General features: G+C 40.2%; 1 protein-coding gene across 1 annotated transcript in view; it reads left to right on the top strand.

Moving 5' to 3' along the window:
• The window catches only part of MYO16 (myosin XVI), a 337,132-nt gene that overhangs the window by 26,447 nt on the left and 284,091 nt on the right, over positions 1-26,594 (top strand). Inside the window, exons 2-3 of the mRNA XM_024754009.1 lie at positions 14,103-14,173; positions 24,703-24,846. Coding sequence (XP_024609777.1) covers positions 14,103-14,173; positions 24,703-24,846 — 215 coding nt within the window. The remainder of the gene's footprint in view (positions 1-14,102; positions 14,174-24,702; positions 24,847-26,594) is intronic.

Raw genomic sequence — 26,594 nt, 5'->3', positions numbered from 1 at the left:
TGGCGATATATGTCACCCCTGTGTGCAAAATCATGGTCTTCACTGCATAACTTCTCTTCTTTCTTATTTCAGTAGTGATATGTAATTTGAAAACTTAAAATTAGACAGTTAACTCAGTTCATCACGAAGAATTTACAAATATGCTCTATTACCCATGCAAACTTTTATCCATGCTGTGGGTTATATTCTTAGTTTGCAAATATATTTTAACTTAATTGTCCTTTCAGTCTTGATTCTAAGTCACCTTTTTACTTTTTAAAATCTTTATTATAAAACCAAAGAAAAAAGCTCTATTGAAAAACAGTAACTAGAAGATACTCTTTGTGAGATCAAGTTAGAAGATTAAACAAAAACTCCTTTGGGAGGAAAAAGAAAAAAATTAAAACCATTTTAAAGAATAGGCTAGTTAGATAAGACTAGAATGTTACACATGTGTTCCACGGATCACCTTGACATATGAAATACATTGAACCAATTAGTATATCTGTATAACAGAAGACAATCACCTGTTGGTCTACATAAATTTTTCCTACATGTGTTCTGTAAATTTTGTTCTACATAATTAAGCTAATTTTTAAATTAAACTACTTGAACTGATTGCTCTGATAATCAGGGGTCGATTGTAATCAGTGAAATGAAAATAATGATATTAGCAGAAAATACTGGATCTCTTTCTCACACACACACGCACACACTCTCACACTCACATAATCATACTGTAAAATACCATGTGTGTCTGGCCTTGTGTGTGTGTGGGGGGGGAGGCTTGATCTTAGAGCGTTGCTGATGGAACATGCATTTCTTCTTCTCCATGCTGTAATCTGGGAGCTCCGTCACTTTGCTCAGCAGCTGTACCATCTTGCATTTTCTCCACCTCTACATCTTATTGCCTCCCTGGAGTCATCTCAGTCCCTTCATTCCATAGGGATGTCATTTGTCTGTTTTCTTTTAACTCACTCTTTAATCCCTTAATCTTCTAGCTAGCTGCCTATCTTTACTGTCAACTGTACTCTAGACTAAAGCTTCCAATGTATTAAATGTCTCAAAGTTACTAAGTCTTTTGCATCCAATAAAAATAGAAAACATCATCTATTTTATTATAAATTTTTATTATAAATCCCATTTTCCTCAGTGAAAAGTTCCTGGGGCTGAAGAGCCAGCTGCATTGTTCCAAGCTGACTATTTTAGTGGCAGAATTTTGCCAAGGCATTGCCAGTTTCGGTTCCTCGACAAGCCTCATTCAACAGCGTCACCTTTGAATCTGTCAGCTACCTAGTACTCTTCCAATAAATATATTTTATGCTTCAAAAAATAAATAAATAAATCATTTCCCCCTAACCTCAGGTCTGTGATGATGATCTATGATGATCTAAAAATACTTTCTGATGATTTGAAAATACAGGGGTCTAGTCTAGTCTAGTCTAATGAAACTTCTTACAACCTTGGGAACTAGAGTTTAAATCCAGTAGACAAAAATTTGGAAAAAAAAAAAAAAATTTGAAGCAGTGATGAGCCATATATGTGTCAGGCCAAAATTCTGAACATTATTTAAGTAATTATAAAATTGTGTTTGTTAGAACTGCATGTACTGTTATAGTCTAAGAAAAATGAGATAAGATTATTTAACGCATGGGGCTGGATAATGGGCTAATTTTGAAAAAAAATCATTTTGTAGCAACATTTATGGATGACTTAAGGTAAGAAAGGGAGAACATGTTTTATCAGATTTTCTTACAGGTGTTTTTCAAAGCACAACTTTCTTCCACTTTTGGATTTTTGTTAGTTCCTCTGGGTTGTGTGTTACCCGACATGCCTCTGCATAGCCACCAAAGTGATGAGAATGCTATGGGGCAGGAGAGCCTTGAAAATCACAGGGAGTTTTATTTCCTGCCGTGGACTTAAGAGGCAGCTGAATTAATAAGTTAACTATAAAAAAAAATAGACACTTAAATATAGTTAGGTTTAACTGACTTCCTTTTGCGAAGGGCAGAGTTTTCCTAAAATGGAATAAATACGATTTAATATTTTTAAGTTTCTATCTCAAAGTTGGCAGTGAATCTCAGATTTATATAACAATTTGCATAACAATAGTCCATAGCAGGACTATTTTGCGGAACACGCAGCATCAGTGTGGCCAAATGTCATATCACTACTATGTATAAAATAGATAACTAATGAGAACCTACTATATAGCACAGGGAACTCTACTCAGTGCTCTGTGGTGACCTAAATGGGAAGGAAAAACAAGAAGGAGGGGGTGTATGTATATGTACAGCTGATTCACTTTGCTGTACAGCAGAAAGTAACACAACATTGTAAAGCAACTATACTCCAATAAAAATTAGAAAAAGAAATCGCGAAATGTCAACTCATTACACTTTTGTGTTAATAAATTATCGGGTTGGCCAAAAAAGTTCATTTGGGTTTCTCCATAGATGTTACAGAAATATCTGAACGAACTTTTTTGGCCAACCCAATAATATTCATAACATACGATGTTTTTGAAAAGATTGAAAACTTTTATTGGAATTATTTTGTTTTTAAAAGAAAACACCATTTAACGAATAGTATCACAGCCCCAAACGACACATTCTGAATAGGTATGAAAACTGGTGGCCAGGAGAGTTTCAGTTCAGTTACGTTGGTTCTTCCCATTCACATTTTATCAAAGCCCCAATCACAGCTGTACTTAATGTAACTAAGCATTTTTATATCTCCTGAGTTACCATTCCCTCCTGTTTGTCAAATGATGATTCTTATTGTAATTGTAGGTTTTGATTAGTTTTAACATAGAAAGATATTAACAGATTATTTACACAGGGTTTTCAATTTAGTTTCTCACATGCCCAGATTAGAGCCAACCTTTAATGTTTACCACAGACTTGCCAAATATTGGCATAGTTCTGTTTTCTACATGTTTTCAGATAACTGTGGGCCACAGCAGATGCTTCTGTAATCTAAATAGGGTGAGGCTTAGGAAAGTGTTTGACTTTACTTCATTTATTCCTTACAGAAAGAATCTATTTTATATGTGGTCTGACAGTTTTTTACCTATTAGATGATATTTTAAATAACAGAAAGAAAAGCAGAAAACCCTCATGGTCTTGTCTGAGTAGTGGAGAAAAGTAGGGGAGGGTGGTGGGGATGGAGAGAGAGAGAGAGAGAGAAAGAGAAGGAGAGAGAGAGAAACACAGAAGTCCTAGCACAGACTATTTCATCATTTGGGTTTATGCTTACTGTTGGTATGTTTTATAAGGATTAATTTCATCTTGAGTCCCAATTGATGGAGGACGTACTTATTCAGTACTCCCTGTCACTTGCTTAGCCATTCTGATATCTAGCTAAATCAATTTTATTTTTGGTTTGAAGAGAGGTGACTTTTGCAGTCCACACTACTAGTTAGTTATATAGTTGATGAACATGAATGGGCTAGAAAAAGAGCCAATACTATTACCACTGTCACATTTCTGAACTTTCAGGAAAGCAGACTCTACATGGAAAGAGACCTTTGTTTAGAGGCAGACTAGATGACAAGCCAGGAAGTGCCCCTTTCAGAAAGATTTAAAAGCAGATTTATTATTTGTGTCTCTAAGTTAAAAAGCACTGCTTTCAATGACAACATTTTGAAATATCCCTGAAGCCTGACTCATTGTACCCTTGCCTCTGCCTCTTTAAATTTTCTCCTCCCATTTAATAATGGATTTTTAAACATAGAGCACCGTGAATCAAATGTAAATGCTCAGTATAGATTTAAGCTAAATAAAGTCTTGGGCACCAGGAACGGATTCCTTTTTCGTACCAACTCCCCAAGGAATGATATCCATCATTCATGCCTTATGTTTCCTTGATTTTTCATGAGACAGAAATGTCCTCAGCACTTCTGGGACTAACAGGTATTTGGTATTCATCAGAGTAATTTGGCCTGTGCGCGTATTTCGAAGAGTGTTTTTTCGAAATACTGAATTTCGAAGAGTGTTTAAGACACAAACTGAAATTGGTTAATTAAAGTGTGCAACATGCAAGGACATTAAAAACTGTTGATTTTGCATTTGTAGGGCATTTCTTTAGTGCGAAGACCTAACACTGATAGATAGATTTTTCTGGCACCTTCTGTGGTCATGAGCACCAGGGAAGGGGCGGGCTCACTCAATCTTGTTGAATGCTAAAGCCTCTGGCAAGTATTGAAATTGGAATTGATCATTTCCTAAGGGGCAGCATTTATCTCTCTTCCTTAATGTATCACCCTGTATATATTTTTCTACATGAGCTTCTCTGGGGACAACAGTTATAAATGCTTAATGGGGCATATGTCAGAGTATAAAAAAGAAAAATATACTGATTAACAAGACTCAAAAAGGTAGGGGTGAAATAGTAACCTGGGAAATATCAGAGTCAAGTTAAGAAAGCTTAATTATCCCTTGAAACTTCCTTTCCTGCCTCAGAATTATTGAAAAACACAAATAAGATTTATGCAGATAAAAGTATTTGACATTAGATATTCTGTATAGATAGTTTTATAAAGCATGACTATAATAAAGTGTAGATGGTTTAAGAAGGTTATAAAGTTTAAGAGCATCACAGTAGAAGGATTATAACTTTTTTTTGTGATAAAATCCATCGAAGATAAAACTTCCCATTTTAATTGTTTGAAATGCGCCGTTTACCACATTCACAGTATCGTGCGTCCGTCACCACTATTTAGTTTCAGGACATGTCATCACCCCAAATGGAAATACTGTAGCCGTTAGACAGTCACTCTCCATTTTCCTCTCCCCGCCAGCCCTTGACAACCACCAGTCTGCTTTCCATCTTTATGAATTTCCCTATTCTTGAGATTTCCCATAAGTGAAGTCACACACTATATAGCTTATTGTGTCTGGCTTCTCTCATTTAGCTTTTGAATGTCCATTTATGCTGTAGCACATACTCCTTTCCTTTCTCATAGTTAAATAATATTCCATTATATAGATATAACTCTCTTTGTTTACCCATCAGTCAGTTGATGGACATTTGGGTTGTTTTCATCTTTTGACTGTTGTGAATTGTGCTGCTATGAACATGTATGAACAAGTATTTGTTGGAGTACCTGTCTTCAATTCTTTGAGGCTTATATGTAAGAGCGGGTTTGCTAGCTCATATAGTTACTTATGTTTTACATTTTGAAGAAAATTTAAACTTCTTCCGTGGTCACTGAACCATTTTTTCATTCCTACCCGGAATGTATGAGGGTTCCAACATCTCCACATTTTTGCCAATACTTGTTGTTTTTCTTTATTTTTACAATTTACTGTAGCTGTCCAGTCATCCTAGCAACTATATTTGTGGAAGACTATTCCTTCCTCCATTGAGTGATCTTGGACTATCTTTGAAAATCTGTTGAACATAAATGTATAGGTTTATGGGTTCTGAATTCTTAGTCCCGTTTCATTGGTCCATATGTCTGTCTTAGGCCAGCACAACACTGCTTTGATGACTATAGCTTTGCAGTAAGTTTTGAAGTCAGAACGTGAGTCATCCAACTTAGTTTTTCTTTCTTTTCTTTCTTTCCCACTTCTTCCTTTTTCAAGATTGTTTTGGCTATTTGGAGTCTCCTATGAATTTTAGGATCACCTTTTCTTTTTTCTGAAAAAAAAAAAAAAAAAAAAGCTATGGGTTTTGATAGGGATGTATCTTGGCTTTTTTGATAAGAAGATGTCCTGGAGAATGAAGGAGGACTTTGCCATCTCATATCTTCTTTTCTCCCTTGAAGAGATACTTTAGTTTTGTTCTCACTGATATTAGTTTAGTGGGTCAATTTAACGAAGAATAGTCACTACTTAGTAACCAACATTTCTAAATTTTAGTATTCATTATTTATACAGTAATATAGCAAAATTTTCATTAAAATCTTTTAGTTTGAAATAAAACACAGTAACATTTGCAAAAATATGCAACTATGATTTGTCAAAAAGTGAGCAAGTAGATGAAAGAATAAAATAGAGTAAAGAATGAGGCCCACACATATATAATCGTATGATTTCCTACAAAGATGTAGTATAATGCAGTGGCATGTGAAAAGAGCATCTTAAAGTTATGTAATATAAATTGACAGTGGGTTATAGAGAAAGAAAATAAAAAGTGCAGCGTGTATTTATACTGTGTGCATTCTGGATTTACTATTTCCACATCAAGGTCTGAAGAAGTATGATACACCTAAATCATGTTGTCATGAGCTGTCTCTCTGGGTCTGTTCTGGAATATTTTGAGAGTTAATGGTTTAGGATTGGCTTAGGTACAGGAGCCATTCCTGATTCCCACCAGACATATATACTGTAACATTGTAATATATGCTAGCATTCTATAGAACAGCTGAGGTTGATAATAGCATTTTTCTGAATATCTTTTTAGCTGCATGTCAGCAAGGTCCTTGAAGGAGGAAGGGAGGAAATGGGTTACAAACAACATATAAGAAATAAGTGTCAAATACTTTTCCAAAACAGATTCAAGATATTCAGCCACAGATTCTAGAAGGACTGCAAATCCCTCTAGGGTCTAATTATTTCTTATTTGTCTTCTGTCTTCTCTACCCACCAGTCCACTAGATGATACAGGATTTTTTCCCATTTCTCCCCTGCCACACCCCAATTTCTAAGATAGCACATAAAAGACACTCACTGGATTTTTGTTGCATTGGTCACAGCTGCATGACTGGGCTGGGACTGGAGATTTGGGTCACCCTGGCAATGGGGATCTTAGATCTCATGCTTACAATCTCTGGCCTTTTAGTCAGATCCAGTTTTAACCAGGTTGGGTAGGAAAGCAGAAACCTTAAGCCCCTTGCAAATAATATGGAATTAGTCTTAACTGCCCAAAGCCTGGTAGGTGAGTGTGGCTTAGGTGGGCCTCCACCCGCTTGCTTCTCAGGCCCACCAAGCTGATGAGTCTGTAGTTCTCTGCTAAGTGTGGAACCCTGCTGCAGCCCCGACCCCATCCCCCAACCGCAGTGGTCTCCTTTTCCAAGAGAGTGGCTGGTATAATCCTTGAGTGTCCTGGTGATGCCCGTGGACCTGACCCAAATCAGAAACAACCACTTAAGGTGTGACTGAGCGACTCACCTGAGAATGGATTCGAGGCAGATACTCACCATGATCTTCAAAACCCATTAGGCCCTCTTACGATTATTGCCAGGCTGGGGTGGAAACCAGCTACACTGTCTTTTGGATACTGGTTTCCACTGCTGCCTCTCTTCCCAGTATTATAATCACTGAGATGCCCTGACGTTAAAAATGTATGGTTAGATGGGCACATCCTTGACCGACTGGACTTAAGAATTTGGTGACAGAACCTGGGCATTTATATCTTTTTTAAGTTCTACTAGCTGTCCTAAAGCATAGTGAGGGTTGAGAATCATTGCCCCAGGCTCAGGCTGTGTACTGACTGGAGGCCCCCCATCCATGAACACCCTGACCGTCTCCTCTCCAAATGCCCCCAGGATTCATGTTAGGTAGGCTTGGATAACTCTGTATTTATTGAGAATAAAATTGTGTGTTCTGAGGAATACGGTGGCTCACCCAGCAGTGGGGACCAAGGTTTCAATGGCCAATTCATGGGAAAGAAACTGCCATGAATTGTTCACTTTTCTACTAATTAATCCCTTTGCTCTAGTTGAGGTATTCAGAGGTAATTTGCTGAGGTAGTAGAATCCTAGCCGTTTTTTTTCCCTTCAGAATATCTTTAGGGGGACACTGACCCCAGAATCTCCTGGAGCGCTTCTTTAAAATGCAGAGTTTTTGAGTCCATCCCTAAACTACTGAATCAGAGTAACTGGAGGTGGACAAGAGTATGATTCTAAAGGGGGAAGAAATAGCTCCCAGAGGTGGACAAGTCGGTTCTTGAGGGAGAAATAACTTTAACAAGCGTCTGTCACCCTTTGTGGGTCTACAGTACACAGCAGACATCCAGAATGTATGTGGTTTTACAATTTCATGGTGGAACTTAGTGGGAGAGAACAATGAAAAGTAGGTTGGAAAGCACTGAACTGTGAAAAGCGATTCAAAAAACCATCCTCAAGTCATTCCTAGAGATCCTAAAATTTGAGTTCTCTGTAGGCAGGTAATCTGTATGTTAAGCAGTGTTCTGTGCAAATAGGCATTTCTGTGGCATCGATAACATATCTTCTCTATTCCTCTTTTTTGCTTCCCTTCTTTATTGACATATAACATCAGATCAACTTTTTCAGGCATCTCTCGGAAGACTGTCAATTGTCACGGAAGCTCTCTCCTACATTTTTGGAAGTCCTGACACTGATGCTTCTGTTACCATTGCAAGGAAAAAATGACACTGGCTTTTTTTGTTGTTGCTATTCATTGTAACTTTTTATTTATAATGAAATTAAACCTACAAATCATACAAAGAAAGCCCATGTACCCTTCAACCAGGTGGACTGTTTGCTAACATTCTGCCACGTGATCTGTCCTTCCCTCTGTCTAAAAAATGCCTTTTTGCAGGGCTTCTAATGAGGACAAAACTTAGAGCCCATGGTTAGGTTTTGTTTCACTCTTCCTTGGATCTGTTGATTTCAAACCTAAAGTGTTTGTGAATACAGACCCACTGTTATCATGAGAATCGTGTGAGAGCAGTCATAGATTGCTGTGCTTTCAGATGTCCACCGCAGCTCCTGTGATCGCCAGAGCGCTTTTACTGTCATCAAGTTGCTATCAAATTACTATCATCAGTGGTTGTCATCAACACAGATACATCACAGTCATATCTAGACACTTAAAGTGATAATTACCAGGTGGACCGCTGGGTTTGGTTATGGTTGGTGACGGTGGGGACATCGGGGAAGACAGCTGCAGACTCTATTAAAGATGACGTATTTTCATCCATTTTTACCCCAATAGCTGAAGATTTCGAGACCGAATGTTTCTTTTTAAATATCAAATCATGCCCCCCACGCAGACATTTCGACAGAGTTTCTGTGGCAGCTTGATGATGAAGCCACAAATATACAATAAATGCTGGAATCAGTTCCAAGCAGCAGCCCTATAAAAGGAGCCCAAACTTCATTATTCTGTTTGGTCCCCAGATGGCTGTTTTTCCTTAGGCTGTTTCCTTGCAGATTTTATCTTAATGGAAAGACTCCCAAGTCGTGGTGGTGTCATTTCACTTGACTGTCGATTCCAACCGTGTGGTTCCAAAGTCGCTATGAACCCATACCTTTTTGGAGAAAGTGTTTTAACGTAAATTTGGACAGTTTCCTCCAAAATTAGTTACTGTGAGAACATTAACATAGATCTTGATTCCTGTTGTGGTTCCTGAGTTGAAGGTGACCTTTCAACTCCCTTGTGACATGAGAGGTAAAGTGTCCTGATGCTCTTCATGGTTAAGAACACAATCCTTGGAGTCATACTGCCACACTGTTTTAGATCCACCACGCTACCATCTCAATTTTTAAGCCTCAGTTTCCTTCGCATAATTTATAAGCCTTAGTTTCCTTATCAGTTGTATTGATACTAATACAATTATAGTATTTGTATCAGAGTTGGGAGAATCGATGAAATTCTTGCACTAAAGTACTGAGAGCAGTAGCAGACCCTACGTGCTTAGAAAAGCTCAGTGTGACATTCTCTTCAATATATTTTTACACCTCGGTACCTTAGGCAATGTCCCGTTTCTAACCCTTAGCAGAGACATAGAATTTAGCACAGTCTACGGTCTGTGCATGTGAAGAACATGTTTCCTCATTTAGTCAAAAGTTGATTTTGTCTTATCCTTGCACTGCACCCATGGTATTTGGGGGCAAATACCGGTCTGTATCCAGTCTCCGGTTCTGCTTTAGTTCTGTCTGATAGTGTGAACAATTTGTCAGAAAACAGTCTTCTACCTAGGAAAAGAAGATGCCAGCTTCCCCCTCCTTTTCTCCTGAGGCTGATGTCTGGCTGGGTGAAGGAAGGGCTGGGGCTTATTCATCAGTCTCACCGTGGCAGGAAGGGAGCTCTGCGGTTGCTGCATACAGAGTCCTTCCTGGGCGCTCTTGGCCAATCCCCTAATCCACCTCGGGGCCACCCCCCGTACTGTGCTGGGGCTTTACTCTCATAGAGCCTGAGAGCCGACTGTTGAAGTGTCAGGAGTTCATGAGTTGGTTGTAAAACAGTTAAACAAAGCCTGTATTAAAAACTATAGTATAGGGCTTCCCTGGTGGCGCAGTGGTTGAGGGTCCGCCTGCCGATGCAGGGGACACGGGTTCGTGCCCCGGTCCGGGAGGATCCCACATGCCGCGGAGCGGCTGGGCCCGTGAGCCATGGCCGCTGAGCCTGCGCGTCCGGAGCCTGTGCTCCGCAATGGGAGAGGCCACAACAGTGAGAGGCCCGCGTACTGCAAAAAAAAAAAAAAAAAAGCCACAGGATTTAAAAAAAAATAAAAACTAAAGTATATAAACTTACAGTTAAGTAGATTCTAGTAAAAAACGACGGTAAAGCTCAAAGCGCATCACTTCCTCATCAGTTCACTACATTTTTCTCTTCTTTATGCGCTTGAAGTTATTTACATCTCTTTTGTGTGTGTGATAGAAATGCCACAAAATTGTGAGCTGGGTCACATCTCCTCCCAACCCTGGGTTCAGTGGTGCCACATTGGTAGCTTGAGATCAACCATGGTGGGAGAATTACACCCCGAGAATTGGCCAGTGCCACAAACCAGGGCTTGAGTTATTTATCTTCATGGTTGTCTAGAATTTAAAGGAGTGATGGAGGAAATGTTGATGATGCAGGTTACGCTTAAAAATGTATCGTGTCAGTAGCCACTGTATTGTGAACACCGCCAAAAATGTGGTGAACTATGATTACGTTTTTCAGAAACTAATATCTGACTCAGCAAAGACGTCGCTCAGGTCATTGATAGATGGATGACGCTTTGACGTCCTTCATTATTTCACTTTAATCTTACTCAGGAGTTAGGAAATCTTTTCTGTGAGGGTCAGATATTAAATATTTTAAACTTAGTGGTCACATACAGTCCGTGTTATACATTCTTCTGGACATTTTTGGGTTTTTTTATTATTGTTTTTCCTCACACACCCTTCAAGATGCAGAAATTGTTCTTAGTTCAAGGGCCATACGCTGGTGGCATTTGACCTCTGCCACTCATAGTTTCCTGACCTCTGGCCCATACTCAGTAATGTCAATGAAAATATCAACCAAAACTTCAAGGTCACATTCAGTAATTGTAACCATAGATTGGCTGTGGATACAGGAATTTTTAGTAAAAATCATCTAAATCATTCTTTAAGAATCAATTGGCTATATGGATATTACAATGAATTGTGGGCTGCACAGCCTTTATATCAGTAAAATGTGTAGTAAATTCCTAAGTGCATATCCACCCATCTATCCATCCATCCATCCAACCATCCACCCATCCATCCATCCATCCATCCATCCATCCATCCACCCATCCACCATCCACCCATCCACCCATCCTTCCATCCATCCATCCACCAACCCATCCTTCCTTCCTTCCATCCATCCATCCATCCATCCATCCATCATCTAAACATCTCCATCTCATCTCCATCTCCGTCTGCCCTTGAGCATTCACAAGCACACCACTGTGGCCCACCTGCTCCTGTGGAGATAACCCATGCATGTTCTGTGCTTTGTAAATGGTCTCCCTGAACCAGATGGCTCAGTCCCACCTTGGCTGTCAGTGCTGCCATAGACTCCTCTTTCTGCAGTGGTGGCTCCGATCCCTGTTGTGTCCCAGGCTGGTTAGTCCATTTGGCATCCTCTGACACAGAGCCATGAACCCTCAAGCTGCACTGAATCACCCCCCTCATCTGAGCCTGAACCTTTATTCAGGATTTAAGCCGCAAGTGGGAGCAAGAGACCCCCCTCTAGCCTTTGTGCTGACCTCTCTTATTGTCTTAGTCTGCTCAGGCTGCAGACAGACAAATATACCAGAGACTGGGTGGCTTAAAAAACCCTTTGATTTCTCACAGTGCTGGAGGCTGGCAAGCCCAGGATCAAGGCACCAGCAGATTTGGCTTCTGGTGGTACCCAGCTTCCTAATTTATAGATGACCTTCTCCTCCTTGTGTCCTCACCTGGCAGAGAGAGAGTTCTAGTCTCTTCATCCCCTTACAAGGGCACTAAACCCATCATGGGGGCTCCACCCTCATTACCTCCTAATCACCTCCCCAATGCCCCTCTTCCTGATACCATCACATTGGGGATTAAGCTTCAACATATGAATTTGCGGGGGGCGGGGGGGCACATACATTCAGTCCATAGCACTTACTTACCTAAGGGATCTTTTCTTCCTTTGCTTAATATCCTGTGATCCTCTTCATTGGCCACAGAATGACTTCCAACTCCTGTAGTGTGATGTAAAATATCCTCCACAACAAATTCCTCCAAGTCACACACAATCCGCCACTCCTAAGGGACTGTTCACTGCCCCTTACTCATCATTCTCCCACCATCCCCTGCATTGTCCTCTTTACCCTCTTTATCCTGCCTTACACATTGTACACTCATCCTTCAATGAATATTGGTAAATTTGTGTTGCTTATATCCTACACTTAAATTCAACATTTAATAATCAAAAGGTTTTGAGAAAATTTAGAGTAAACCTTAAGATATGTGTTCAGTGATATATTATTATGGGTTTTATGACTTGTAGTAATTATACTAATAAAAATCATTTAGTGATCCTCATGCAGTGCCAGGAGGGTGGGTTAGCTTTCCCAGTGGGGCTCGGCCTCAAATCTGTCTAACCCCAAGGCCAGTGTATCACAGATCTATATTATGTGTAATTCACCACATGTGTGCATGGTGGATTCTATGTAGAAATCTGACAGCATTTTACTCATGTTTTAACTATATAACATAATCTTCCCCTCTATTTGTGATCACACTAGTACAGATTCTTTGCTGTAAAGAATACAGAGCACCAAATAGATATCAGCTAGTTCAAGATGAATGATTTCATTTGCTGAACAAATAAATATTAGGGTAAAGGTGCTATTTTGATTCTGACAAAACCATTGGTAAACATAGTTAATGAACTTTCTGTTGTCACGAACAGACTTTTTAAAATTAAGGGTAAAAGTATGTGAGGGAACAAGATGTGTCTGCCCTCTGAGCTGTACAGTTAGAGCTGGGACGATGGTAACAAACTAGAGATTGGAACACAGGGAAGATTTGGGGTGACGTAGAAAAGAAAGAGTATGTGTTCTGCCGACATTGCGGATTATGGAGAAAGTTAAAGGAAAGACAGTATGCTCAGTGAGGTATGAGTTTGAATGTGAACCATTTTGTACCGTTCTGTGTAATAATGGACTAAAAGAGGAACTTTTGCTTTAGTTGTTTGTGGACAAAGCATGAATGGCTTGTTACGAAAGCTACAATACTGCCGTTAACCGCGGAAACTGGGATAGTGTCTCGGGGAATGGATGGACCTCTTGGAGCCCATGGCAGTTTGCAGAGAATGGGACATAATCCATCTCCCAAGTGCTTTCCGTGTCCTACACAGTCCACCTTTGCTGTTCAATGGAAACGTAGGTCACTTTCCAGCTGTGCTTTTATTCTGGTGCATAACATCTGTTTTGATTTGTCTGACATTACTAATTTAGATACACATGGCTTTGGGAGAATGATGGAAACAGGGCTAAGGGGTAATTGCAGGAGGGAAGTTTAACGTACAAAGTGTAAACTTTTATTGTTTTAAGCCAGTGAGTCCTAATGAGTTAAAAAAAAAAAAGTGAAGTGAACTAAAGCATACATGAGCCTAGTGGAGTCCTTTCTTTCTTTTTATTTATTTATTTTTGATCTATAAAGGATGCACAAGCAAGGCCCTTCAAAGAAACAAATGTCAAAGTGTGTTCCCCTTTCTGAGTAATTTGCATGTCTGTAACGGGTCGTGATGCGGACAAACCAACAGATAAGTTTCAATGTGAAGGGAAACACCGCCGCTCTTAAATACACCAAAAGGTCAGATGGCGATTCATCCATCTCCTTTGGCTTTCAAGGCGATTTGAGATTTAGATACTAATGAAATGCTACACCTTTTGATTCAGGATGTTGAAAAAAGATGCCGTGTAACTCTCCTCTCTCATTCTTGCAGCGCTGCGGCTCCTGAAGGAGGGGGCCGACCCGCACATGCCCATGTCTTCAGGAGGGACCCTGCTCCATTTGGTAAGAGCTGTGATGACCGGGTGAGCGTGGGTGACACCAAGTGGAAGGGGAACCAGTTATGGGCTCCAGACTCAGTAGCAAAATGCACGTGTAACTGGTGATGATCAGAACGATGATGTGTTTCAAGTTAACAGGCTTGGATAATGATACATTAATATTTGTTAATTACTCACATTATAGTTTGTAAATAATGGAGTTCAAGTCTCTGCCCTAAAGAAGATGCTTTTGAACATGAATAGTATTCAACAAATAAGCAAGACAATGTTGTATCAATTATAGAGCATTAGGCAGCCATCCTTTCTTTTACTTTGACGTCCTTTCTTTCACTTTCTTTATTGATCCAATGAGCTTTTACTATTCTCTGCTTGTGGCCCAGATCGTATAAATGTGAATAAAACTTTACTACATTCTTTTGGAAACAAGCAGGGAACGATTAAGTGAATAAACAAGTAAGTAACCACATAAACAAATAAATTCAGTAGTTTTACATGCAAGAAATTTTTGCTGATTCAGTTAAGGGCAAAAATGAAGTAAAAGGAGATGTCAATAATTATTCCATTTAGTGGTCTTTAGGGCTAATTTAAAGCTTAAAACTTGATTTTGAAAAATGCCAAAATTAACATAACGTAAAAGCCTAATTGAGAATTGTCTACCAATATTTAAAAAATGCTGTATTTCTCACATTAGAGCAATCCATGTTAAAGGAGGTCACGCATCGATCTGATGGAAGCTCCCTAATCTGGTATTGGGTCTCAGCCTTGTCTGCCCCCTGGAATCACCTGGGAGCTGTAAAATGTCAGTGTCTGCCTCCCAGCTCACCCTCAGCCTGGAGATTCCGACTCAATTTTTCTGGGATGCAGATGGAACATCGGGGTGGGGCACAGCTCCCCCAGGTGATTCTAATTTACAGCCAAGGTTGAGAACCACTGCCAACAAGAGAACCTTGTGTCTGCCCAAGACTGGAGGCATCTGGGGTGCAGGCAGTCATATGCATGCAGGGGAGTGGAAAAATAACTCCGAATATTGATGGGGAACACCATAGAAGAACGTCAGCCATTTCTCTCCAGCATTGACTGAGAGGGAAAGAGAGATTTCTGGATTCCTTTTTCCTTCTCTGGAGTATTTTGGTTTTGAAAGCTCTCTCTTTTCTCCTCCGATCGTTACGTGGCTCGCGTGACATTTTCAAGGGCTCATTAGTCCTGGATCCTAGGTTTGCTTTTGACAAGCAATCTTAGACTAAGGACATGCTGTGAACAGCTTTCCATAGGTAAAGATTCTCCTCTTGGTCACTCTCTTTGGAATCCTTACCAGGAGGTGCAGTACTTTATTAGGTAAGAAGCTGAGAAATAGAAGAATTAAGCGAACACAGTAGTAGATAGTACTGGAGCTTAAACTCTGACCATCTAACTGTAAATACTGTAGTCTTTCCCCGGTAAATTCCCCAGTGATACCTGGATTAAGTTTTCAGACAGCAAATTATTCCAGTTGGGCTAGTGGAAGACAGACCTTTGCTTTGAACAAATCATGTCAGTTCATTGTTGGTATTAACCAGGAATGTAATGTATTCTTACCCTGTGTGTGTGTGTTTGACAGAAAGAGAGAGAAAGGAAGAGAAGTATGGCCACTTCCTCATATATTGGACTGGCCAAAAAGTTCGTTCGGGCTTTTTCTGTAACATCTTACGGAAAAACCTTTTTGGCCAATGCAGTATATGATGTATCCAACTTTAATGAGCACCTAAAACTCAGTCTTCCCAATCAGCAGAGCAGCGGTTGCTTTCTTCACCTTAAATACAGCCAGAATGCTGCCGTCCCTCTTCACCTGGATAAACCACCCTCCCTCTTCCCGGGACCAGCAGCTTCTTCCCTCACCTCCCCGGCCCCGTCCCTGTGGACCCTACAGTCTGTTCCTCCCATAGCAACCAGATCGTGTCACTCCGTCAAAATGCCCCAGGAGCTTCCCTTCCCACTCAGGGAAAACTCCAGAGTCCTGAGACGGCCACGTGGAATGTGCCCGCACCTTTGTGCCCTCATCTCCAGGGACCCCCTCCTGCTCTAGCTGGTCCTTTAATGCGCCCACCATGCCCCTGCCCACGTGCTTTCACCATTATTTCCACTGGAACATTCCCCTGCCGAAATCTGCATGGCTCACTCCCCCGCTTGCTTCGCCTCTCTGCTCAAAAATCATCTAACAGAACAACCTTCCGGGGCTTGTCCCAAAGGATACGGCAACCCGTTCCCACCACCCCACCATCAGCTCAGCTTTTATCCGGTTGTTTGTCTCATTCCTTGTAACACAGTTGCCACCAAACAGATCATAGGCTCAGGTGATTATGTTCTGTTTCCCAGACTGTCAGCTCCAGGAGGGCTAGGACTTGGCCTCTCATCACTGTTATATCTGCAGCACTGGGAGAGTGCCTGGCACTTAGTAGGTGCTCAGTAGATTTGTCTGATAGGCACATGAACCCGTTAACTACTTAATTAATTAATATATAATGCTGTGATAGATATTAGGGGTGCAAAGATGCAAAACACAGTCTAACAGAGTTTAGTTTTCTGAGGGAGAAAGAAAAATAAACCATGGATTACAGCAGACCTGGAAGCAGGATAAGCAGGTGATAGAGAAAGAGGAAAATGATGAGACCACTTGGCCACCTTCAGAGGTAGTTCTGAAGCCTTTTCTCATGCTCCTGATAAGACTGAATTACTCTTGTATCTAAGGTCTCATGACACATGATCCTTGCTTCTGCTGTCGATCTTGTCACAATGGATTGTAATTAATGGAGGATGTGCCCTTTTTCTCTGCTGCTAGACTGAATTCTCAGAAACTGTGATGTCTTAGATACTTTTATATCCTTAGCATGTGATGCATGGTAGATACTCAACACATCATAAATGAATGAATGAATGAGTGGATGGATAGATGAACTGTCAGAATATAAGGATCTTTTTGGCTAATGAGAAGGTCCAGGTAACCAAGTCTAAAGGCAGTAGAGTCAGAAGAAAGAAGAAATGAGAAGATGAAGGTGATGAGGTAGATGGGAAGCGCTGCATTAGCTCTGGGTCCAATGCAAACACTATGCATTTTTATACTGTTAGACTTTGTTTGTGAGACTAAGATAAAGTGGCTTTGAAACCGGAATACATGTAAGTAAACTTCCTGATGGCTACAGGAATGTGAGCTCAGCACTGAGCCTCCTTTTCCCTGGATTACGGGGGAAGGGTAAGCTGTGACAAAGCGAGAGAGTGGTGTGGACATATATACACTACCAAACGTAAAATAGGTAGCTAGTGGGAAGCAGCCGCATAGCACAGGGAGATCAGCTCGGTGCTTTGTGTCCACCTAGAGGGGTGGGATAGGGAGGGTGGGAGGGAGACGCAAGACGGAAGAGATTTGGGAACATATGTATATGTATAACTGATTCACTTTGTTATACAGCAGAAACTAACGGACCATTGTAAAGCAATTATACTCCAATAAAGATGTTAAAAAAAATGAAAAATTGCAGGTTGCCAGAGAGACAAAATTACAGGGTTTCAAAATTCCTTAGGTACTGAAAAAGGCAATTTCGCCCTCAAAAATGTAAGGTGTGAGCAGCTCTGTGCTCACCCCACCTCTTGGGCATCCTGCAGTATGAAGCCTGTTGCTTTATCAGTGCTGAAGCTCTAATTATATAATGTTAGGGCAACGTCTTTGAGAAAATGGCATCGTATGTGCATGCAGGGCATCAGGAATAAACCGTGGAAGTTGTTGAGATTCCCCAGAGTTTCGCTTGTTTAACTCAATTATTATTCACTGAGCACCTCACTGTAAGTGGAGGTTTTGGGAAGACTCCTGGTAGAAATGCCACAGTAACTTTTAAGTTGGAGATGAATAATTCCCTCTGTATTAAAGGTAGACAATTGACAAACAGGTTTTAATATTTTTTCATCATATACAATCTTTAGTTTTATCATCTTTTAAATAAACTTTCAACAGTAAGTCTGAATTTGCATGTTTATCTACTCTTCATTCAATAATTTATGAATCAAGTGTATCGCAAGTATCCGGTACCATTAGAGGGGAAATAATGCCAACAAGTAACGATATCTGCACCCTAAGATTTTAGTCTCTGTGAGGGCAATATAGAAAAAACTCAGCTGTAACTCTTTGGAAGGAACAATGCTATGTATGGAGTTGAAAACAGAATCACATGGAACTTTGCTAAAATGCCGTCCAGAGTTTTGCGTTATGACCTTTCATACATAAGCTACGAAGGAGGAGCTCCTGGGTGTAAGGAAACCCTCTTGCATGGAGTATGAAATGCGAGTTCTTTTGATTCTGTGCTGTGACAGCAGGAGACCATAGTGAAGCTTAAGTGAAATACATTAGAAATAGGAAAATCTTCTTTCTTTTACCTGGTGAATTGTCATTTTAACATAAAGGCAGGCATTTAAGCAGTGGAGTTCCACGTCACTGATGAAAACAAGCTGCAGTGGATGTGCAAATATGCCCAAGATATTTGGTAAATGTCACAAGCAGATTAGAGAATAGTATATATGTTACACTCAAGACAGGTAGACATGGTGGCAGGGAGGAGAGCAGAGAATCTTTTCAACAGCTGTGAAAATCTTGAAGAATAGACAAGGAATTTTTAACAGTGACAGGTTGGGGAGGAGACAGGATCTCATTTTCTACTCTTTTACATATAGCTTGAATGTTTTAAATAATAAGCATGTATGTTTCACATAATGAAAGAAATTACACTGTCGTGGGCCCGGGGTTCAGTCCCTGGTTGGGGAACTAAGATCCCACGAGCTGTGCGGCATGGCCAAAAAAAAGATGAAAATAAAACAAATTAATACAGAATACTTCTTAGAACTATGTTTTTTTTAGAAGCTTAAATTCTAAAAGTTTCGATCACTCTATTCTTACAAGAATATCTGGGTCTCCGAATCGGGCTGTTCTTCGGGCTTTCTTCTGAGTTTCTCTGAAGTCTCAGGAGCTGTAAGAAGCAGAGATTATTAGCAGTTTACTACAGCAGCAGCAGTTCAATGGCTTCATATCTTTAAAATCAAGCAGAAAATATTATGCTATGAAAAGAAGCAGAATATTAGGACTCTGGAGACAATGTTTAAAGGAATATCTTACTTTAGAAACCACCTAGGTATTAAAGAACAAAAAGAGTCCCTACGTAGAAGTTATCCATACTTTGCCCTGCTTGCCAGAGCGTCTGGGCATTGACCATGTTACTCCTTTGCTTTCCCAGGAAAACAAGGGTAAAGGTTGCAGGGGTACCTTCTAGCAAAAAAATGAATCCTACCAGAAGACAACATGCCCTCTCCAGGGGCTTTTCCTGGAGAGTTCCTTGGGGTAGGTGGAATGGGGGGGAACATCCATCCAGGACAGTGCAGCAGAAAGAGAGGCAAACGAAGAGGCAAGATGGAAGTGAAAGGACGATGTCACTGAGAAACAGAGAGCTGGGCCGTTCTGATGTCTGGTGAGACTGCAGGATGCTGCAAGGTCCTGGAATGGGAAGTAGAGTTGCCATTGGCTGTGAACAATGACCCCTTTATGTTTTTTCAAGGATTCAAATTCCCGACTGTGCTTTGCTTTTTAAAATCCCACATCTCTGTGGTCCATGAGAATCATGGCATCATAACTGGAAAGTCTGAGTTCAGGATGTAGATCAGTATCCAGCTGGATCCTGAATGAAAATCATACCTTTGTTCTGCAAACTGTGGGTGCATTTTTATTGTGATGGCCCACGTGCATAACCTAAGGGGTGAAAAAGCAACGGAAGAGCAAGTTGTGGAGATCCTTGGAAGGCCGTCAGAAACTGAAGGGAGTGACTTTTCCATTTTGAGTAAATAGATCACACAGAACTGGTTCATTCAACATCAATTATAAAAAAGAAAAATTCCCAAGTGAAGTTACTGGTGAGATTTTTGTTGTATTCTGTTTTGTTTTATCTGTGTAACAGTGGAATTCTATTTGTAAAGAATCAGAACCCTTTCTTACAGGGTGAAGGCAATTAGACACAGACTTCCTGGGACTGTGCTCCCCTCCAACAAAATTTTCAATCAACCAGCATTGAAACCACTGGTGTGGATCTTTCTAGGAGAATTGGAGTGTCGCATCCTGAAAGGTTCTCTCTTAGGGAAGTCTGAAACTCCCCCACTCAGAGAGGCCTTCCTTAAGCAAAGAGTTCCAATCATTTAATTGACTCTCTAGACATGCCAGGTTTCATGAAATCCCACGAATGGCTATTTTCATCCCTCCTCAGTGTTTTTCAGACTGTTTCCTACTCTGGGCTCTCCTCTGAGGCGGCTCCATGGCTGACTGGACTTGCGCATCTTATCTCTCTTTTGACTGCGTCTTTTGACTGCCCCCTTGAATGTAAGCTGTTGATTAGGGAGGACATCTAGTTCATAATACCAACCCTCTGGCTTGGCGTATGGTGGGGATGTGGCAGGTCCTCAGTGGATACGTGTTTAATCAGTGGATTATGAATGTCTCAACCCCTGCCCCTTAATCCTCGTGTTCCCATACTTAATTGTCCAGTTCTTACCAGGCAGCTGGGGACGCTCTGCTGTGACTCTGTAGAATGCTCTGTACACCCTCCATCTCATTGAACTGTACTGTCTATTTCTCAAGGGTGATTACCATGTCATGGTCCTTTACGGATACATTGCCAAGCACAGTGCCTGGAATACAGCATTGCCTAATAAAATCTTGGCGATTCACAGCGAAGCAAACCAGTGTTGCAGCTGAAGGAGCAGAGTTTACGTTCACGGAAAAGGATAACAGTGTTATTAGGAGTTTAAAATTTCAGGATGTACATCAGGGGTACATCTGAACCTCTTTAACAACGACCTGTTCCATAATTAGAGTCTGGTTCCATTGGCCTGAAGCTGTGCTGTTTGGAATGCCGGTAGAAATAATAACTGTACTTCATCGCAGAGTTTTCTGGATAGTTTATCTATGGCAAGGTCATCTGGAGTATAAATACTTACCAGAGAGAAGATACATGCAAAGCAAAAATGATAAGAAGTATATTCAAGATGACACTGTAATGAATATGATCCTTCAATGTGATATAGTGGCAAAGAAATGGAAGTGACTTGGCAGAGATCCAAGCACTGGCTGAAAAGGACGGCCCATGGGATTGACACTGAATGCACAGGACCATATGGAAGTTCCAGAGTGATGTCAAAAATTTTGGAAATTGCAACAGATTTGAATTCGTTTTGCTACTGATATAAATCTCTACCTCTCTGCCTCTCTGTATCTCTCTCTCTCCCCTCTCTCTGTCTCTGTCTCTTTCTCTCTGTCTCTGCCTGTCTCTGATTGTAGAAATGTTTTTGAACCATTAAAACCCCATAAACACAGGACAAGAAAATGGAACTTGGCTAATCCAAATTGACTGTGTAAATCCTGTTGCTTCTCCTCCCCCCAGAGCTGCCAGGCGGTGCAGAAATATATAGTTTTTAATATTAGAACAACGCCTGGCACATGGTATCCACTCAGTAAATGAATCTGTATCAAATTGGTTGTTGTCCTAGTACCTCTTTGCTGGTCTCCTCTGTCCCAGCGGCTTTGTAATCAACACAGAGGAGGGAAAATAGATACTGAAAATAGATAATCATCGAGAAAGCTTACGTTACCGTAGATCTGACTCCAGTTTAAAAAAAAAAAACTGGCAACAGATAACTTACATTTGTGAACCATAGGATTTGGTGTGTGAACACAGCGTATATTGAATTTTTGATTTTCTGAGGGTGGATTTCAGGGTCGTTCAGGACATGCCGCTCCTGAGTCAACCAGAACTAAAACATGTAAAATACCCCTTATGATAATGTGGAGGGAAAAGACAACACATTTGAAGTTTAAAATCGTCTTTATTTGTGATTTGGTTTCTATAGTTCTCAGAGTCTTTGGGGCTGAATCAGTAATTCACATTGTAGTGGGTTTTTATACGTTGAGAAATACCACCGTTGTTTACAAACTTAAAAATGAGTGAAAGGATGCGTTGCCAGAGAAATTGTGAACTACTGAGCTGGTGTTGAAAGTGTAAGTGGTCACTTTCTAACTGTGGTCAATTCCATGAACGTCTCAGAGGAAGGAGCTGTCGGCCATGTTGTTTTCTAAGTGTACCCTAAGAGGCAGAATGGAATATTCTGGTCACGGATTGGGACTGCAGAATTTAATATTTCAGCGTGGAGCTAATCTTGGTCATGAGGAATGGGCAACTAAAGTACAATGTAGGTGAAGATTCCTGAGTACCGGAAGGAAGACATTTTAAAACTCTCGTATAGGGTGGGTGACCCAATGTACTTGATGCTTCATTGTTTGGTGGTGCCCAAAAGTGGAGCAAAGACCGTGGTCGTGGTTCTGAAGCCTTTGATGAAGGCTTGGACCAGGTTGGGGGAAGAGCATTGTATGTAAGGACAGAGTGAATCTTAGAAAGAAGCACGTGAAGGTGAACGTGCAGTGATCTAGAAGAATCAATGATAAGCTGAGAAAATAATCCAGCTTCTTCAGGGTCCTAGGAAGGAATAACTTTACCCGCACAGGGGAAGGCTCCAGGAGAGATGGTGTTTCCAGAGAGATAGATTTCCACTTAGGTTCTCTGGACATTTCCAGATGAGGAACGTTTGCTTGAAATGGACTGTTCCAGAGGTCCAGTAGAAGGAAGAGTGTGTGGACATGAGGCGCCTGGGAGGCAGGTTGGTCGAGGGGCTTCAAAATTCAGGACAGGCTTCGTGGCGTGTGCCTTGTACTTAGAAGGGCCCAAGCTTGCTTTCATGCTCTGCTGTCGCCATCTTTAAATTCTTAGGAATATTTGAATAAAGGGCCCTCTATTTTCATTTTGCATAAATTATGTAGCTAGTCCTGCTTGGCACTTCAAGAAGGAGATGACAGTGACAGGAGGAGCTGGGGACTTGTCTCCAGGTGGAAATAACTGATGTTGTCTGAGTTCTGTTGAGGGTGACAGAGCGGGGCCTCAGCCATTCTTATGGTTCCATAAAGTGTCCCCAGAAATTGCTAAACATGGTGAAAAACTGCCTGAGTTGGGAGGGAGATTTTCTAGCTTGATGAAAATTCTTTCTAGGGAGAATGACGTTTACTATATAGCTATAATACTGTAAGAACATTGTACCAGGAATATTCAGCCATCATCATCTTTGCAGACAAGTGTGATTAGAAGGTACTTATTGCTGTCAAATTATTATTCACGATCCTTTGAAATGTGAATCTAAAACTTACGTCACTTGAGAGGGCGGGTATCACTTTAAACACGGTATCTAATTAACTATGTTTTGGTAAAAGACTGAAAGCTAAACCTTAGGTATCGTTGAATCATCACTGTGGATTTCTGACGTGCAGGTTGAGGACATCTTGACAGGCACAGAAGGACGAGGTCACATCCGTTTTGATTATGCAGGGAGCTATCAAAACGAAAAAGAGAGAAGAATAGGAATTACTTGCATATGAATTTCCTAAAAGAAATTGGGTCCAGGCCCCAAATTCTAAAATGGATGTATTAGCTTTTATTCTCTGGTCCTCACCTTATCAGTCTTTGTACCCAAACCTGCAGTGAGTGTGGATGGGGTCATGGTTCACATCATCAGGCCCTGATGGTAGGGACCATTTGTTATTGCTACACATGACATGGAACATCAGATACACAGATATCTTAGTTCAAAACTGAAACTAATCCTTCAAGGTTCATGTGTTTGCCATTGCCCCAAGTGCTTCCATGTGTCCCCAAAGTGGCACCCCTCAAATCTCCTTCCATATGGAATGTGCACCGTGATTTTGCATTGTCCTTTTTGTACATTCTTGAGAGTACCAGCGAATGAAGAAAGATATGGAGATTCTTCAATGACTGTGTTATAATTGTGAACCACAGTTCATGTATCTTTTTTTAAGTTGAAGTATAGTTGATGTACAATATTATATGAGTTATAGGTGTTATAAAAGTATAAACTTTTAAAGTTTATACGCCCTTTATAGTTATTATAAAGTTCAAATCTTCTGCCTACTTTTAAAAATTGGGCTGTTTTCTAATGACTAATTATAAAGGTAATTAAATAATAACAAAAGCATACATATATCTCTGTAGTACCCATTTCCTGTGCTGTCAGTCTGAGGGGTTATCAATCAGTTTGAAGTTTTCCCACAACTCACTGAGGCTCCGTTCATTTATTTCATCATTTTTCTCTCTGTGTGTCATTTTGTATAATTTATATTACTGCCTTCAAATGACTAATCTTGTCTTCTATAATATCTAGTCCATTTTTCTTTCCACTGTCCATGGATTCAATTTTCCTTTCAGTCTTACATATGCTTCTTTCCTTGTAGGTTAGTTAGGGAACATGAATACATTCTTCCCCAGTTTAGCTCCACCTCCCAAGTTCAAAAATTGGCATTGAAGTTGTATACCTGTGGAAAGGAAATTTGGATTAGGTTTATTCCAAATAAACCTATCGTAGTTTGTTATCATAGTATACTTTCTTTTATTTCTTTTTTTCTTCTTTTTTCAGTGTGCCCGGTATGATAATGTCTTCATTGCAGAGATCCTGATTGACAGAGGGGCCAATGTCAACCACCAGGACGAAGATTTTTGGACACCAATGCACATTGCCTGTGCCTGTGATAACCCTGATGTTGTCCTACTGCTTGTGTTAGTAAGTAAAGCAATTCCGTTTATTACCATTCGAAGATTGATGGCATATAAAAGTCTGCATATTTAACCAATAATACTTCACAATATATAATACTTCAGGTGAGAAAAAAAATGCGTGTATATGTCATCACTTATTTGCCTGGAATTCCAAGATAATTAGAGACTAAGGTTGTGGGTCACCACATAGTTCATAAAAGAAATTGTGTAGACGTCACACCAAGCTCTATTCCTCTTGCCTTTTTCTTGGAAATTATATGCCTTGATACCTCGCAAGTCAGTGCTAACTAAAATGGTTTGATGATGGTTGTTTTGTCTCTCAATTCATTCTCCTAATTTTTAGCCAGACTAGGTGTATGATAGTAAGGCTCATATTGAATCTTCTTCTCTTGCTTAAATCTAGCAAAGAAGTGTCTACAACTTTTGTTTACATGAAAGTGAAAACTCTAAGTATAAAAGTCACTGGAGTTATTTGTTGTCATTGTCTTGAGTTACAGCTTAGACCCTGACGTGGGTCCTCGCACGTGCTATAATTATTTTAGAATTGGGATTCTTTCTGATTAGTTTATCTCTAACAAAGATTTTAAGAAATTATGCAGGATATTTTAGAAAGCATACTAGAATATAAGAGTACGAATGAATGATTTGCTTTTTTCCCCTTTATTAATAAAAATTGCATAATTCCTTAATGATTTTCTGTTATGTGCCTGGCTTTTCACATGAGCCCTCAAAATTTCACATACAAGCAAATTGGTGCTCAGAGATATTAAGCAACTTGCCATAGGTCAAAAAACAAACGATATCCCTGAACTTAAGGTCATTGTCCAAAGTCTGTCCTTTCTCCCCAGGGTCATGCTGCCTGTCTTAACAAATTACCACCTACTTGATAGCTAAATACAAGAGAACTTTATTCTCTTACATTTTGGAGGCCAGGAATCTGAAATCAAGGTGTTGGCAAAGCTGTATGCCCTATGTCAGCTCTAGGGAAGAATTCTTCCTTGTTTCTTTCTAGCTCCTGTGGATCCCTTGCAGTCCTTGGTGGTCCTTGGTTACAGATGCATCACTCCAGTCTTTGCCTCCACCATCACGTGACCCTGTTCCTTGTGTCTCTGTGTCCAAATACCCCTCTCTTTTCTTTATAAATGCACCAGTCATAGGGTTTAGGGTCCACCTTAACTCAATAACACCTTATCTTACCTTGATCTGCAAAGACCTTATTTCCATAGAAGATCACTCACAGATAGTAGCCTTAGGACTTGAACATATCTTTTTTTTAAAAAACACAATCCCACTACACTGCTTTCTTCCCCCTTTTAAAAATCCTAAGCAGAAGCCTTGTAGGATAAAGACTATGAATGGAGATTTCCTTTATCTTGTAAGAGGTTTAATTTGGTCTAGTTTAGTCTAATTTGTCCCTCAAGAATTTGTAAACTTTTTTTGTTTTTATAGTAGAAGTGTATTATATCACTAGAAATGTGTTCCTTTCAACTCCTGGAAGATGGCAGCTATAATAAATAAATAAGGAAAGGTAAAGGAAATAAAGACAATTTAGCTTGAAATAGAATCATTTGGGGGAACTAATACTCTACAGGAAAACACATGAAAAGGTACTTAACTCATTTATAAGAACAAATCTTCACTTTATAGAACCTGAGCCTAAGAGGAATTAAACTAACAAGTCAGCACAAAGGCAGTGAGATCTACTTAGTATTTGCTTAGTATTAAAGGAAAATTTAAAACACATCTCAGAAG

The sequence above is a fragment of the Neophocaena asiaeorientalis genome, unplaced genomic scaffold (assembly GCF_003031525.2).
Source record: "Neophocaena asiaeorientalis asiaeorientalis breed wild unplaced genomic scaffold, Neophocaena_asiaeorientalis_V1.1 scaffold684, whole genome shotgun sequence".
NCBI lineage: Eukaryota > Metazoa > Chordata > Mammalia > Artiodactyla > Phocoenidae > Neophocaena > Neophocaena asiaeorientalis.
This window is presented reverse-complemented; position numbering and strand designations above follow the sequence as displayed.